Source organism: Ascaphus truei, chromosome 1 (genome assembly GCF_040206685.1).
Source record: "Ascaphus truei isolate aAscTru1 chromosome 1, aAscTru1.hap1, whole genome shotgun sequence".
In the NCBI taxonomy this organism is placed as follows: domain Eukaryota; kingdom Metazoa; phylum Chordata; class Amphibia; order Anura; family Ascaphidae; genus Ascaphus; species Ascaphus truei.
The window spans coordinates 119,167,441-119,184,885 of NC_134483.1; the positions used below are offsets into that span (position 1 = coordinate 119,167,441).

General features: G+C 45.9%; 1 protein-coding gene across 3 annotated transcripts in view; it reads left to right on the forward strand.

Annotated features, from left to right (window-relative positions):
- The window catches only part of SHOC1 (shortage in chiasmata 1), a 203,922-nt gene that overhangs the window by 104,722 nt on the left and 81,755 nt on the right, over positions 1–17,445 (forward strand). For 2 of the 3 annotated variants that reach the window (XM_075594058.1, XM_075594073.1), the window contains 3 exons: positions 1,820–1,996; positions 6,637–6,744; positions 12,231–12,421. In XM_075594058.1, coding sequence (XP_075450173.1) covers positions 1,820–1,996; positions 6,637–6,744; positions 12,231–12,421 — 476 coding nt within the window. The remainder of the gene's footprint in view (positions 1–1,819; positions 1,997–6,636; positions 6,745–12,230; positions 12,422–17,445) is intronic. The other variant, XM_075594064.1, reaches the window with a different exon arrangement.

The window sequence follows — 17,445 nt, forward strand, 5'->3', positions numbered from 1 at the left end:
GAGCTTCCACTGAGAGACAGAAGCAGAAGAAAAACAGATCCCTTCACTAATTATGTCACCAAATTTCGCCGATCAATACATGGAGAACGAATTGACCGGCAGCTATACAGTTCTTTAGGTAATTAGAGATTGCCCACATGAAACTATTGAAGTAAAAAAATAAATAAAAAAATAAAAAAGACTGAACTGCAGCTTTAATCTGCATGTTATCCAGATGTAGTACTGGTATTACCTTTTTTTTTTTTTAAATATATATTGAACGTCTATAACAAACCAATGTTAACCCTGAGCAATATGGTTAATTTGCTAAAAAATAAAATGCCCTAATTATTTAATGGTGTGAGCTCCTTACTATTTCATGGTATTAATGTTTCGTTTCAAGCCTAATTTTGACAGGTTGGGGATGCTCTTCAATTATTGAGGAAATGTTAGAAATAGGAGAAAATGTTACATCACTGGAGTCATTTCAATTTGGGAGAAAAGCGCGATATGAAATAAAAAGTTACTATTATTATTATTATCGTTCCTCTTTTTGGACCTACCGGGTGCCTACCACTTTTAGGATAGGATAAGTATCCCTACTTTTGTTGCACAATTTAGAGGTAGGAACATTATCTGCAGTTTTTGTTCTTAGATCATTATCAGATCATCATTGTTTGTTTAATTTCATTTCATTTATTGTTTCGTGTTCCTGTTTGTCTCTGTTGCTCATGTCAGCACTGCTGTTTAGATATAGTGTTTATACACATGCAGCACTGATGTATGTATCATATTTAAGCTAGTACAAATTCATGTTGACGGATTCTTGTTATGCCTTTTTCTTTTGGTTGCTGCGAACATTCCCTGTTTTTGTTCTATTCATTGAGGGAAACAGGATTCCCTTTATTGCTCCCGTTGCACTACCCTTCTTGTATTCTCGTGATTGTTCTGTTAGGAGTGCTGTTTGACCTCTACAAATGTTGTTTAGGGTAATAGGAAGCCACAATGGATGACATTGTGGCTTCCTATGGGATTGCGTGATGAGGGAGATTTAAACCTCCATTTTGTTTCCCCTTGAGGGAAGGAACGCGGTTCATCTCCGGAGACCAACTGCTTCCCATCCATGTAAAAAAAAAAACTAATTCAGAAGGGGGGGGGGGAGTTATTTCACTGGGATTTTATGTTAAAAGCATGAAATCCTAAAAATGGGTATCGCAAATATGTATTGACTTATGTAACATTATACGATAACCTATGTACATGTAAATACAATATGCTACAATGTAATATTTGAAATGTATCTGTAAACACCCTAATAAAAAGATACTTTAAAAAAAAAAAAAAAAGCATGGAATCCAGTGTGAAGATAGACCTACTATAGGAATTAAAAAAACAAAACACAGGTAACTCACAAATGATAGACATACGGTAAGGAAGCATTAGATTCCCCTATAGCAGGAGTGGCCAACTCCAGTCCTCAAGGGCCACAAACAGCTCAGGTTTTAAGGATATCCCTGCTTCAGCACAGGTGACTGAATCCTTGACTCAGTCAATGACTGTACCACCTGTGCTGAAGCAGGGATATCATTAAAACCTGACCTGTTGGTGACCCTTGAGGACTGGAGTTGGCCACCCCTGCCCTATAACATATGGAGTGAGATAAGATGGGTCTACATTTTTAGATTTAGTATGAAAAGTAAACACACTGGCTGCCCCTTGAATGAACTACTCTGAAATGTTACATTTGGAATCATTCTGAACGCAAAGTACAGGAATATGAAGTAGATGGATATGAACTGGTTACTAATGCTAAGCGTGGTGTTGCTGTTGTTGTAAACAGATAGCCAATGTCAGGCATACCGCATCCTGGAGGCCGCAGCCATCCCGGTACTAGACAAGCTGATAGGTTTAGGAGTGACTGCATGCATGGATTGGAAGTTTGCATCTGTCAACTTTGACTGCACTCGTTTTTTCTTAAGGCAGCAAGAAAAAACTGTGTCCGACAGCTGCAAAGTGGGTAAGTGCTGTATTTGCAGAAAAAGTAAGTAAAATATATATATTTTGGGAGCTGGATCTGATATAAAAGGAGCACAATTTCAGTTTGTACTACAATAAAAAATAAAATGGGTAGAATTTTAAAATAATGTTTAAAAGATTGAGAAAAGAGACATCAGACAGATGCAGGGGTGTCTTGTGAGACCTATGTGGTGGGATCGCCCATTGATATCGCCCCCCAGGGAAGAAAATATACTGGTGCAACCAAAACTTGGGGGGAGAGTCACTAACCTCCAGTATGGGTTAAAGTAGCAAAACATGAGAAATCCTATATGATAATTTTTTTTTTAACTAAATCAGTTCTGTAGTATTAGATAATACTGTCAGCATGTTTGTTTAACTCCTAATGCAAAGTTCTGTGTGGAAGATCATGTGAGCAAGCAGTTACTAGATACAATTGATGCACTGCTTGAGAGATGTAGTAGTATCTACAGTAGGTCAGTATTTTTCAACTGGGGTTCCTAGGAAGCCTTCGATTCCCTGGCTATCTCTAAATTTGAAAATGGTACCAAATACAGTACATTTTACAATTTATCTGATCTCAGACGTGCTATTAGAGAGGGTTGGAGTTTCCTCGCGGTGAGCTGGGGGGTTGGAGCGAGCTGGGGCGGTGGCACTGAGCTGGGGCGGTGGCACTGAGCTGGAGCAGTGGCGCTGAGCTGAGGCAGTGGCGCTGAGCTGAGGCGGTAGCACGAGCTGGGGCGGTGGCGCTGAGCTGGAGCGGTGGCACTGAGCTGGGGCGGTGGCACAAGCTGGGGTGGTGGCGCTGAGCTGGGGCGGTGGAGCGAGCTGGGGTGGTGGCGCTGAGCTGCGGTGGAGACGCTGAGCTGAGGTGATGGCGCTGAGCTGGGGCGGTGGCGATGAGCTGGGGCGGTGGAGCGAGCTGGGCGGTGGAGCGAGCTGGGGCGGTGGAGCGAGCTGGGGCGGTGGCGCTGAGCTGGGGCGGTGGCGCTGAGCTGGGCGATGGCGCTGAGCTGGGCGGTGGCGCTGAGCTGGGCGGTGGAGCGAGCTGTGGCAGTGGCGCAGAGCTGGGGCGGTGGCGCGAGCTGGGGTGGTGGCGCGAGCTGGGGTGGTGGCGCTGAGCTAGGGGGGTGGAGCGAGCTGGGGTGGTGGCGCTGAGCTGGGCGGTGGAACGAGCTGCGGCGGTGGCGCTGAGCTGGGGCGGTGGCGCAGAGCTAGGGTGGTGGCGATGAGCTGGGGCGGTGGAGCGAGCTCGGGTGGTGGCGAAGAGCTGGGGCGGTGGCGAAGAGCTAGGGCGGTGGCGCTGAGCTGGGGCGGTGGCGCGAGCTGGGGCGGTGGCGCTGAGCTGGGGTGTGAGCTGGGGCGGTGACGCGAGCTTGGGTGGTGACGCTGAGCTGGGGCGGTGGAGCAAGCTGGGGTGGTGGCGCTGAGCTGAGGCGGTGGAGCGAGCTGGGGCGGTGGCGCTGAGCTGGGGCGGTGGCGAAGAGCTGGGGTGGTGGCGCGAGCTGGGGTGGTGGCGCGAGCTGGGGTGGTGGCGCTGAGCTAGGGGGGTGGAGCGAGCTGGGGTGGTGGCGCTGAGCTGGGCGGTGGAACGAGCTGCGGCGGTGGCGCTGAGCTGGGGCGGTGGCGCAGAGCTAGGGTGGTGGCGATGAGCTGGGGCGGTGGAGCGAGCTCGGGTGGTGGCGAAGAGCTGGGGCGGTGGCGAAGAGCTAGGGCGGTGGCGCTGAGCTGGGGCGGTGGCGCGAGCTGGGGCGGTGGCGCTGAGCTGGGGTGTGAGCTGGGGCGGTGACGCGAGCTTGGGTGGTGACGCTGAGCTGGGGCGGTGGAGCAAGCTGGGGTGGTGGCGCTGAGCTGAGGCGGTGGAGCGAGCTGGGGCGGTGGCGCTGAGCTGGGGCGGTGGCGAAGAGCTGGGGTGGTGGCGCTGAGCTGGGGCGGTGGAGCGAGCTGGGGCGGTGGCGAAGAGCTGGGGCGGTGGAGCGAGCTGGGGCGGTGGCGATGAGCTGGGGCGGTGGAGCGAGCTCGGGTGGTGGCGAAGAGCTGGGGCGGTGGCGCTGAGCTGGGGCGGTGGCGCGAGCTGGGACGGTGGCGCTGAGCTGGGGTGTGAGCTGGGGCGCTGGCGCTTAGCTGGGGTGTGAGCTGGGGTGGTGACGCTGAGCTGGGGTGGTGACGCTGAGCTCGGGCGGTGGAGCGAGCTGGGGTGGTGGCGCTGAGCTGGGGCGGTGGCGAAGAGCTGGGGTGGTGGCGCTGAGCTGTGGCGCTGAGCTGGGGCGGTGGCGCTGAGCTGGGGCGGTGGCGCGAGCTGGGGCGGTGGCGTTGAGCTGGGGTGGTGACACGAGCTTGGGTGGTGACGCTGAGCTGGGGCGGTGGAGCGAGCTGGGGTGGTGGCGCTGAGCTGGGGCGGTGGAGCGAGCTGGGGCGGTGGAGCGAGCTGGGGTGGTGGCGCTGAGCTGGGGCGGTGGAGCGAGCTGGGGCGGTGGCGCTGAGCTGGGGCGGTGGAGCGAGCTGGGGTGGTGGCGCTAAGCTGGGGCGGTGGAGCGAGCTTGGGTGGTGGCGCTAAGCTGGGGCGGTGGAGCGAACTGGGGTGGTGGCGCTGAGCTGGGGTGGTGGCGCTGAGCTGGGGTGGTGGCGCTGAGCTGGGGCGGTGGAGCGAGCTGGGGCGGTGGCGCTGAGCTGGGGTGGTGGTGCTGAGCTGGGGTGTGAGCTGGGGTGGTGGCGCTGAGCTGGGGCGGTGGCGCTGAGCTGGGGCGGTGGAGCGAGCTGGGACGGTGGCGCTGGGGCGGTGGAGCGAGCTGGGGTGGTGGCGCTAAGCTGGGGCGGTGGCGCTTTGCTGGGGCGGTGGAGCGAGCTGGGGCGGTGGCGCTAAGCTGGGGTGGTGGCGCTGAGCTGGGGTGGTGGCGCTGAGCTGGGGTGGTGGCGCTGAGCTGGGGCGGTGGTGCTGACCTGGGGCGGTGGAGCGAACTGGGGTGGTGGCGCTAAGCTGGGGTGGTGGCGCTGAGCTGGGGTGGTGGCGCTGAGCTGGGGCGGTGGAGCGAGCTGGGGTGGTGGCGCTGAGCTGGGGCGGTGGCGCTAAGCTGGGGCGGTGGCGCTGAGCTGGGGCGGTGGAGCGAGCTGGGGTGGTGGCGCTGAGCTGGGGTGGTGGCGCTGAGCTGGGGTGGTGGCGCTGAGCTGGGGCGGTGGAGCGAGCTGGGGCGGTGGCGCTGAGCTGGGGTGGTGGCGCTGAGCTGGGGTGGTGGCGATGAGCTGGGGCGGTGGAGCGAGCTGGGGTGGTGGCGCTGAGCTGGGGTGGTGGCGCTGAGCTGGGGTGGTGGCGCTGAGCTGGGGTGGTGGTGCTGAGCTGGGGCGGTGGCGCTGAGCTGGGGCGGTGGCGCTGTGCTGGGGCGGTGGCGCTGAGCTGGGGCGGTGGAGCGAGCTTGGGTGGTGGCGCTGAGCTTGGGTGGTGGCGCTGAGCTGGGGTGGTGGCGCGGAGCTGGGGTGGTGGCGCTGAGCTGGGGCGGTAGAGCGAACCAACAAGAAAATGAATAAGACAGTAGGGAAATTTATGTTGCAGGTAGGAGGCTGGGTGATAAGTCACCCCGAGTTTGATTCAGCGAATAGCAAATTATTTGGCATAGATGGGGTACATTTATCTGAAATAGGGTTAAATCTGTTTAACATGACACTTCAGGAGGGGCTTGAAAGGGTCGTTGCGGGTCTGCGGGTACAGGGCTAGTTTAAGGAGAATAAATAGCCCCGTGGGTGGCGGCTGTTGGGAGGGTAAGTGCGCGTTAACCTCGCCAGCGGGGGCCTTATGGTGCAGAATAGCTCTGTGGTGGCTGGGGGTTGGTGAGTGGGCAGAGCTAATTTGTGCATGATTCCCTGGGGACCAATCTCGCTTCACGGCTGGGCCGGTGCGGTGCCAGGCTTGGCGGGTCTTGTGGGCCATAGCTTGAATACCATAAGCCTTTACCCAGGGGGTAGCACGCTGGCAGGGTTGGCACTTACAAGGGTTTATTATTTGTGTAAATAAAGCCGAGACCATTGTACCTCCAGACCTTTCATTGTGTTTATCTATTTATACAGTATGTTAGTTGCTGAGATGGAGGGGGAGCTTCCTCGCAGGCTCTAAGGTCAATAGTTTTTCGGCAATGGAAGGTGTCATGGCATAGCGCCACTTAATAAATACATTTGTGACCACTCATTACAAATACTCCGTTTTATAGAAACGTAATAAATGTGACTATTGATTACATGATGGTTATATAAATAGGGCCATCTTTGAAGACAAAAATGAGTAAATGTGAGAAACACTGCATAATAGTATGTATATATATATATATCTTTATTTATATAGCGCCATTCATATACATAGCGCTGTACAGCAGTGATACACTTGACATAATACGAATAAGCACTTCATACAGTACATAAAAGTAGACATTAGGAAAAGGGCCCTGCCCCAAAGAGCTTACAATCTAAGTGATAATAGTGACAGAACCTGTAATGTTTAGAAGACTGCATGATTCCCTTGTGGTATATGTATATAAAGTGATTCTAAATTCAAAGGTACCATACCTGTATGAATTCAAGATAGTACTGGAACGTTTGACATGCCACTCATTTTTGAGCGTTGTGTAAAAAAACAATACTTTTGGTCTTTTCCAGGAAAGAAAGATGAGAAAGAGATAATGCTATTCAAGCACGCAGCTCTTTTCCACATCCTGGTGACAGTCCGAGATCTTGTGCTAATGTGCAGCTTTGATACGGCATTGGGTCAGTGAAAACCCTATAAAAAGATACATTGATATCAGCCCTCTGACTTTAGGAGGGATGAGTAGGTCATGTTGCTGCACCACTCAATACGATACCACGGAACACATGCATCAAGTGCCGGGGCGGGTTATGGAATCCGTTCCAGCGACATTAACCCCCACTGACTTGAATAAGGGTTCCGGGTGTGATAACACATACTGGCACTTTATGCACGGGCCCCAGATTCTTCACTAATCTACCTGGACTCAGGGACAGTCCAGACCTGTACTATTCTCTTTCCTTCACCAAGTATTTTACACTGTAACTATGAGGAAGAGGACAGGTGTGTGCTGTTCTACAGCTGGGAGAGCCTAGGCCCCTTTTCAATATGATATGAATGGAGATGATATTTTCCTGAGCAAGAGGGAGATAAATTTACAGCACATTGAATAGGGTTCATTAGAGAGGAATATTAGTCCCACATTGTGTGCTTCAAACCGTTTCAGGCAGAAATACCTCTTCTTTTCTGTTCACTAACACCACTACTATCTTTAGCAATTTTTGAAGTGTGTGTGTGTGTGTGTGTGTGTGTGTGTGTGTGTGTGTGTGTGTGTGTGTGTGTGTGTGTGTGTGTGTGTGTGTGTGTGTGTGTGTGTGTGTGTGTGTGTGTGTGTGTGTGTGTGTGTGTGTGTGTGTGTGTGTGTGTGTGTGTGTGTGTGTGTATACCATCACATTTTAAGTTATGGTGGGTGAAAAAGGCAACGAGAAACCACCGTATAGCATATAGCAAATGAAAAGATCACTTGTGAGCACATTCACGTGTCTTAAACAGGTCTGCAACCCTGCCTTTCACCATTACCCCCTAGCATACAGTGCTTCCACTGCAGCAAAGGATTCTGGGAAATGACATGCAAATCAGCACACGTGTCACCTTTTGACTGAAATCCATTTTTACATGGAGCCCTTATAAGCTAATGCTCACTGTTGACACAGCTTTTAAGCACAGCATGGGAATCAGATGCAAAGCCAGAGAAACCATTCACAGACATGTTTCAACCTAAATGGGTATCATCAGTGTGAAGTTGGTTGTATTGGCTTTGCAAAATTGTCTAAGACATGTGAATGTGCTCACAAGTGATCTTTTTATTTGCTATATATATATATATACATGTATGTATATATATATATATATATATATATATATATATATATATATATATATATATATTGTGACAGAAACCAGGGGATGGTAATAAATTCTGTATATAGGGCTCCCAGGATACTGAACAGTTTCTATCCTGTTTAGGCTGGAAGTGCAGCCTCATAATACATGCACTCCATCCCACAGTTTGGCAAGTGCTGGAACTGAGGGATGAGGGATCCAAACCAGAGTTTGTCTGCTGCCTGATTTCTCTCACCTGTCCTGCCAATTAGAAATCAGGTATTTAAGACTGATTTCCTGGTTCCTCTTCCCTCTCCCCCCAAGAGCCTGGAGGCAGGAAGTCTGCTGGAAGCAGAGAGGGGAAAAGCCTCTCCCCAAACAGGTTAAAGCATTCTGCTCTTTTTTGTCTAAAACTGCAAAGTTCCTTATTTTATTGTTGGAAGTGGAAAAGCCACTTCAACCCTGAGTCAGGGAAAACCTAAGTTAAGTTATTGCTCAGGTGAGCAGGTTTTTGTTTTGCTTGTGTTTCTGTTGTATGCACTGTGGCAGTCTCAGTGCCTGGGACTGAATAAACCAGGCATAGCCTGTTTAAAGGAACAGCACGTGACGCCTCGTCATTTAACCTACCCTAATATATATATATATATATATATATATATATATATATATAAATATATATATATAAATATATATATATAAATATATATATATATATATATATATATATATATAAATATAAACCATAATACTGAGTTAAGTTATGGTGAGTAAAAAAAGTGACAAAAACTCTCCACAGGAAAGCAAATATGCAAATATAACTGTATGCTCATCTGCATGTCTTAGGCAGGTCTGCAACCCCGCCTTTCCCCATTATCACCCAGCATACAGCACTTCCACTGCAGCAAGGGATTCTGGGAAATGACATGCAAATGAGCACACAGTGTCACTTTTTGCCTCAATAACCATTTTTAACATGGTTCCCTATAGGCTTAAGCTTGCTGCATGGTCACAGCTTTGAGCACAGCCAGGGTTAAGGTGCATACCCAGAAAACCACCCACAGACAGCTGTTTCGACCTTGATGGGTCTCATCAGTGTGGGGTTGATTTTACTGGGAATGCAAGAGAGGCTATGGGATAGGCTAAACCATAATACTGAGTTAAGTTATGGTGAGTAAAAAAAGTGACAAAAACTCTCCACAGGAAAGCAAATATGCAAATATAACTGTATGCTCATCTGCATGTCTTAGGCAGGTCTGCAACCCCGCCTTTCCCCATTATCACCCAGCATACAGCACTTCCACTGCAGCAAGGGATTCTGGGAAATGACATGCAAATGAGCACACAGTGTCACTTTTTGCCTCAATAACCATTTTTAACATGGTTCCCTATAGGCTTAAGCTTGCTGCATGGTCACAGCTTTGAGCACAGCCAGGGTTAAGGTGCATACCCAGAAAACCACCCACAGACAGCTGTTTCGACCTTGATGGGTCTCATCAGTGTGGGGTTGATTTTACTGGGAATGCAAGAGAGGCTATGGGATAGGCTAAACCATAATACTGAGTTAAGTTATGGTGAGTAAAAAAGTGACAAAAACTCTCCACAGGAAAGCAAATATGCAAATATAACTGTATGCTCATCTGCATGTCTTAGGCAGGTCTGCAACCCCGCCTTTCCCCATTATCACCCAGCATACAGCACTTCCACTGCAGCAAGGGATTCTGGGAAATGACATGCAAATGAGCACACAGTGTCACTTTTTGCCTCAATAACCATTTTTAACATGGTTCCCTCACCATAACTTAACTCAGCAACCTCCTTATGGCCGCCCAAGCAGCGCACATGTTTTTTTTTTTAATTTTCCCTGCTCGCGCTGGAAAAAAAATTAAATCCAGCAGCCTGATTGGCTGACAGGACTTGGCGGGCTGTCAAGATTTTTTTTTTCCATCCAGGCTAAGGCCACGTTGGCGCATCCTCTTCCTGCTGCTTGAAGAGGTTAGTACTCCATTGCATCCCCCCCTCCCGGTCCCCGCTTCCCCTCCCTGTGTCTGCCCGTGGGGTGGGTGATGGTAGCGGGGGTGTTCCCCCTTCCCCCCCCCCCCCAGTCCTCGCTCCTCCCCCCAGTCCTTGCTTCCCCCCAGGTTTCCGTGTCTACCCGCGAGGTGGGAGATGGTAGCGGGGGTGTTCCACCCCCCCCAGGCCACGCTTCCCCCCTGGTCCCCATGGCTGCACGCGCGGGGCGGGAGGGGGGAGCATGGAGCTGGTCGCGGCCTTTTCTCTCTTCCTTTCTACCCTCCCCCCCCCCCCCCCCTCGAGTCCCAGGGGTTCCGCTGGCCAGCCGCACTCACTGCTGCCCCTGGATTTTCCCTCTCCGCTCTCCTCCTCCTCCCTCCTAGGAGCGTGCGTGCAGTCCTCGCTGCCTCCTGCCTGTGAGCTGAGAGGGGGGGGGGGGGTCATCTGTGGTGTCGGCTTCTTCTGTAAACTTTCATGTGAGCTACCGGAGATGTGGGGGGGGAGCTGCTGGATTAGGGCGGGTTGGGGTTGGGGGCGGGACTAGGGCGGGTTGGCGGCAGGGTTGGGGGCGGGACTAGGGCGGGTTGGGGGCAGGACTAGGGTTGGGGGCGGGACTAGGGCGGGTTGAGGGCGGGACTAGATGGCGAGTAGATTTTTTTTGTTCGGCGAGTAGATTTTTGGGTGATTTGTTGACCACTATATATATATATATATATATATATATATATATATATATATATATATATATATATATATATATATATATATATATATATATATATATATACAGTTTAACTTTTTTCTACGTTGCCCTTGAAAAAGCCTTTTATTTCTTCCATAGTGAATCTTTCCATTCTGTATAATATAGGACATTTAACAATTGTGTTATACTGTATAGTGCTTTTCTTCCAAAGGGGAGAGTATTAAAATATAGTGTGTGGTACTCAGCGCTGTACATATAGAATTTTACAGACACAGGCCCTGCCCCAATGAGCCTACACTTTTTTGGGGGGGGCCTAAGACACATGGAGATAAAGTGACTTGCACAGGGTCACAAGGAGCTGTCACTGGGATTAGATAATGTAGGCTTCCCTGTTTTATAGTCGGTGGGGCCTCTGTACTAAGATCATATCTGAAATTATTCTGTGCGTCAGATTTAATTCAATTATTAGTATCATGTTATTTATAAAAGCCATACTGTGAAAATAATATATTTTGTGAACCTGTACTGTAAATTGAAACATCCAGATACATTTTTGGATGATACAGTAGCAACTTCATTTTGATCTAATAATAGAAACAGACTTTCTAGTGTTTACGCAAAGTTGAACTTGGTGAACAGTTTTGACGCACTGTCGCTTTTTTTGTGCACAGAAACATAATTGTATTGCACATACCGTTGGCATCTGTACGTCTAGCGAAGTCCATTTCTGTGTGCCATAATAAAATGGAACTAAACATTTATTTTTTACGCTGCTGGTGCAGATTGAGAATTTTAAGGTTAGTACATAGGCGGACACAAGCGCAATTTCAAATTAGATTACCACGGGGTGATTTTGGGCCATAAACACCCCCCTCATTCTGACGCTTAGTACATAGTCCCCAGGATCCATATGTTCATAGTCAGTGCCTTTACTCACTGAGCCACTCCTTCAGCCAAAGGAAATAATCAGCCTGCACAGCCATGTGCTGTATACGAGGCCCATATTTACTAAGCAGTACTATGTCATAAGACACTATCTGGCATGGGAAGATGTCTTCCAGCACTGGAAAGAGTCTTATGGCATAACACCACTTAGTGTTGGATGGGCCTGTACTGTATGTGCACCAAAGATTTTTTTTTCTCAGTGACAAAACTTCATTATGCGTAATAAGAAACATGTTTAATATATGAAGAAGCTGCAAAACAATATAGTGCACTGTTTTAAAGCACTACATTTCTAGGCGTTGATATGATACACCTAAGTTAGAGCTTGAAGCCTATATATATGATCATTATAATATGCTCCTGTCTATTCATTTTAAGGGTGGATAAAAAAAGACTCCCAGCAAGCACAAACTACCACTTTCATAGTAAAGTCAAGGGAACATAATACTGTACATTGTTATAATTAAACTTTCTTGGAAAGTTAAAAGTCGTCCGGGCCTTTATTTGAATTGCACAAATATTCCCAGCAGCTGCAACCACATTATGTACATGACATGGCACATAAACTTGTCTCTGCATTTTATCCAAATTCCCGCCCCCCACCTCCCCTTCTTTCCTTCGTTTCAGTACAAATGTGTGAGCTGTTTCACTGAACTCGTCTGTCTTGCCTTTTTTGTTTCACTAAAGGATATTTGTGTGAGGCAAAGGAAATGTATAAGAGCGCCTTAGGATCCTGTTTTGATGATGTGTGGAGAAAGTTGGAAATTGTGCAGTATGTCAGAGAAAGCAAGCAAGAAATCAACCCCAAGATCACAGCGCTGCACGACCAGTTGTCACAGTGGAGGAGAAGAAACACAGGAGGCGATAAGCCATTCAAAGTAATCTCTCTATACAAGATTATGCTAATAAGAAAAATAATTGCAGTGTTCTTTAAAGTACAGGTTATCCATCTAGGTCAAAACTTCTGTAAAAAAAAAAAGAAAAAGGTCACCTTGACTTTTTTTTAACGTTGAACACATACGATATTCCGTTGTTTTTAGAAAACTAAGACATTCTTACGCTGCGCTTATAGTGCCGGCCACAGCGACTCGCCGTCGCGACAAAAGAAATGCTTTGCCGCCGTCGCGTGCGCTTATAGTAAGCGCGGAGCAACGGATTGTTCGCGATCGCTGGAAGTCATCTCTATTTGATTTTTCAGCGACTGTCGCGTCGCCGTCACTATAAGTGTAGCCTAAGGGCTCCAACAAGCTACTATACCGGGTTATAACATTATATTGATTTCTAACGCACTCTTTCTCCACAGAGGTAAAAAAAAAAAATCATAATGACTCATTTACAAAGCAGTTATTTATTGTATACATAAAGTTGTTTGATACATTATCATAACATGATATATGAACATTTGAGTCTGCAGTTGGGAATTTTCCTTTCTTATTGAGTCATTTCAGTCGAGCAGGTCTGAGGTAATGTAAACCACTGTGCTCAAAAGATCAGCATCCGGTAAAAGAAGCTATAGCTGTATAGAATTACCTGTGGCTCAAATTTATCTCAGAAATGAAAAGGTTTCTATGGCGTTATATTTTTTGCGTGCCCCTCCCTTTGCAAAATGTAGCCGTTTAGCTAAATAAATAATGTACACACATACAGATATGTTTCGAACGTGTTCTAATTTCTGAACACACTAAACTGATGTCGTACACCTGACTCAATGCAGAGGGCAGGTTTGTGAAATGCCATGTGATGTTCAAATTAAGAGGGGTTGGGGATGACTCTCAATGCATTTCAGCCTCTCTGAATAGTCAAAAATGACATCACAAATCAAAGATTCCATGGTGTAAAGTTCCTGTGTTATATATGTGCTTGTTTTAGCATGTCATAACTACATTAAAAACAAAATGTATCCTGCCTTTAAATGCCAGCATGATAAAAAATGACCAGTAAAAATTAACTGAACTTAATTTATTGATAGATTCTCAATGCAACTAAGAACATATTAGGTTGCAATGCTTTAGGTAAACATTTTAACTGTTGTAGTAGTAATGAGCCACTAGAGCGTGCTAAATAATACTGCATTCATTACTCTTGTATCCTGTTTGTGTTATCTGTGTTATTCCTCTGTATTTATTTTTAGATGTTTTGGAAGCACGACAAACATTCTAAGAATATCCTCCGCAGTCTCACTATTAATACCGTGGTGTTTTTTTTTCTTTTCTTCCTCCATTCCAAATGTAATGGCAAATCATTTCATTAACCATATGAAAACCATGGCAACAATATATTGCAGGGAACTTGAAAAAGAAAAAGACAGCGCACAACTCTCATAGTATAAGACAGTAATTATATTGTTACAAACAAGTGAGGTAATATATGCACGTACAAGATATCTCAGTTATAAAAGCAGGACATGTTTAGGGTACATGTTACCATTCGTGTACTCGCTCTGTGGATAGCCTCCGTAGTCATCAGCCTCCGGTCCGGAAGCACAGAGTCCCTCGGTCCAGGAATCACCAGTCCAAAGAATCCTCCGCTGGTCGCAGGTCCACTCGAGCGTTCCACTGTCCCGGGACACAACTAGACCAAGTGTTCCCCTTCGTATTGGCTCTAGGGCTCACTTAGCCCAAGTTTCAAGCCGCAGCTCCAGTAATTCAAAGCGGAACTCCTGACGTCACTGGGGGCGCGTCCGAACGAACGACTCCAGCACAGGAGCAGTGTGTATACCGCAAACAACTGATTAGAGCACAGGCACGGAGATACCGGGATATAAAGTCTTTAAACTCTTGAACAGCACAGGTCCTATGCGTTTCATATAATAAAATCTACTTCATCAGGGATGATTACTGTGGCGTTGCCCATGTTATTTAAACTCTATGTAAATAGGTGATTGGTTATTCTAAATCATGCAGTTAACAAATCAGCACTCTGCCACGTCACCAACACAGATGTAGCATAACTAACACATTGATTAGCTTGGGTGAAGCCAACACCCATATACAAAGCATACATACAGTATATACATTTTTATTAACACAGTTTAAAATACAATTTTAAATAACAACTAGACAACTTATTACTATACTAAGAAATTCCAGTGCCAGTTGATGAGACTCTGAAATGATAAAAACAATGTTGGCACAGCATAAAAAAAGCCTTTTATCCTTTATTTAGAAATAGAGATTAGAAAATTTACAAAAATACACTTGGTGTTACAAAATACAGTACCTCTATACAGTAGCATAAACAGACATAAATGACTGAGGAAGAGAAACTCTAAAAAGTATAAATACTAAAAAGGGATCAATTTCAATGGAATCGGGAATATAAAAACTTATAATAAAAATAAACATTTAATGAAAATGTATTGAAAATTATTTTTATTTTTTATTAATCCTACTATATCAAATATATTAATAAGACACCTGATAAATGAGTCAAAGATGAAAATAGTAAACGATTCTAATAAAGTGACCAAACACCAAGCTCTTCATTTAGGCCCCTGGGGGCCAAGGTCCTTAACTGAGAAATCCAAAAGGTCTCTTGTTTGGACAGAATCTTTAGCCTACCACCCCCATGTCTAATGGGTTGTACCAACTGGATACCCTTGTACCTCATCAGGCTAGTGTCACTCTGGTGATGAATCTTAAAATGCAGGGGTACACTATGTTTTTCAAAGCCAAGTCTAATGTTCCTAGCATGCTCCAGGATTCGTGTTTTTAGAAAGTGTTTAGTGCCGCCTATATACTGGAGTCCACACAGATATTCCAGCATATAGACTACATACAAAGTTTTGATGACATGCAGTCCTCTATTGGATATTTAATATTGGTGACAGAAGAAGTTACACATTTCCTGTCACTGTGAATAAGACTGCAGACACTTTGACTAAAATTATCCAGGAGTTTGGAAACTAGACAGTTTTTATCAGATGATTGAATCTTACCTGGTCCTATGTCATTAGGGGCCAAAATATTCTTAACATTTTTGGCTTTTCTATAGGGGAATCTCGGATATGCTTCCAAATGTGGACCCAATACTGGGTCATTGGACAAAATACTCCAATGTTTCTTAATTATGGCCTGGATATTTTGGCTACCTGAACTGAAATTAGTAATAAAAGGTACCTTCACATTTTTATCATCAGATTGATTGGATACTACATTCTTGAGATTTGCCAACAATAAAGATTTCCTATCCATCCCCCCGACTTTCGCCAGGGCTGATGAAAGTAAATCAACACCATACCCTCTTTGAATAAATTTATCAAACAGTAGATCAGACTGAATTTTAAAGTCAGCCTCCAGGCCATAATGCCTCTTAAGGCGCCGGAATTGACCTATCGTTACATTGTCAATCCATGACCTTTTATGGTTACTGGAGGCAACAACAGATTATTGGTGTCTACCTTATTAAAGAAGGTTTTAGTTGTTATTACATTGTCAGGTTTAATCTCAAGATGTAGATCCAAAAAATCTATGGCAACAACATCTGAAGTTTTATTTATTTATTTATAAAAAATGTTTTACCAGGAAGTAATACATTGAGTTACCTCTCGTTTTCAAGTATGAGTTAAGATGACAAATAATACAGGGTTACAAATAGAGTTACATAAGTGAACAGGGTATACATTATATACCCGGCATGGTGGTGGCTGTGAGAGTCTCCGGTAGATTTTTCCAGTTTTGGGGTGCATGGTAAGAGAAGGAGGAGCGGCCGGATACTTTGCTGAACTTTGGGACCATGAACAGTCTTTTGGAGTCAGATCTCAGAAGATAAGTGCTGCATGTGGTAGGGGTGAGGAGCTTGTTCAGATAGATTGGTAGCTTGCCCAGAAAGTACTTGAAGGCAAGACAGGAAAGATGAATCAATCTAGTTCTTTGAACATTTCGCTGTGATGTGTGTTGTAGTTCCATTGGAGAACAAAACGGCATATTGAATTGTAGAGGGTGTCAATTTTGCTAAGGTGGGTTTCGGGTGCCGAGCCATATACTATGTCCCCATAGTCGATAATTGGCATTAGCATCTGCTGTGCGATACGCTTTCTGACCAGCAGACTTAGGGAGAAGTAAACTTAGATTGAATGTATTATCGTTAAGATAGGTCACAAAGGGCTCTAGGGATTCCTGATCACCATTCCAAACACACAATATATCATCAATAAAATGTTGCCATATTATCACTTTAGTGGCAAACGGATTATGAGACCAAATACATTCCCATGTACAGATTTGCGCAACTGGGAGCAAAACAAGTCTCCATAGCAGTCCCGCAAATCTGCACATAGAACTGAGACAGGAAAATAAAATAATTGTGGGAGATGATATAATTTATTGATTTTAAAACAAAATCCCCATTAAGTGGATGCATTTCTGTATCGCTTTTAAAATATGTACTAATAGCATCCACTCCCAAATCGTGTGGTATATGTGTATACAATGAGTTGACATCATATGTCACCCATCTGTATGTGTCTCTCCACTGAACCTCAGTTAATAAATTAAGGACTGATATTGTGTCCTTAATATAGGACGGGAGGGCACTGACATACTTCTGTAAGAAGTAGTCCACATATTGGTATAAATTGGATGTGATAGATTGTATACCAGACACTATCGATCTGCAAGGTGGGTTGATCAGGGACTTATGAATTGATGACTATGGAGGCTATCCACGGAGTGAGTACACGAGTGGTAACATGTACCCTAAACATGCCCTGCTTTTATAACCGAGTTATTTTGTACGTGCATATATTACCTCACTTGTTTGTAAAAATATAATTACTGTCTTACACTATGAGAGTTGTGTCTTTTTCTTTTTCATGTCTATTCATGTTTTGCTGAGCCATCCACTTTGACAAACAGCATTCACTATTGAATGTTTTTGTATGTATTTTTTTAATCATACTATC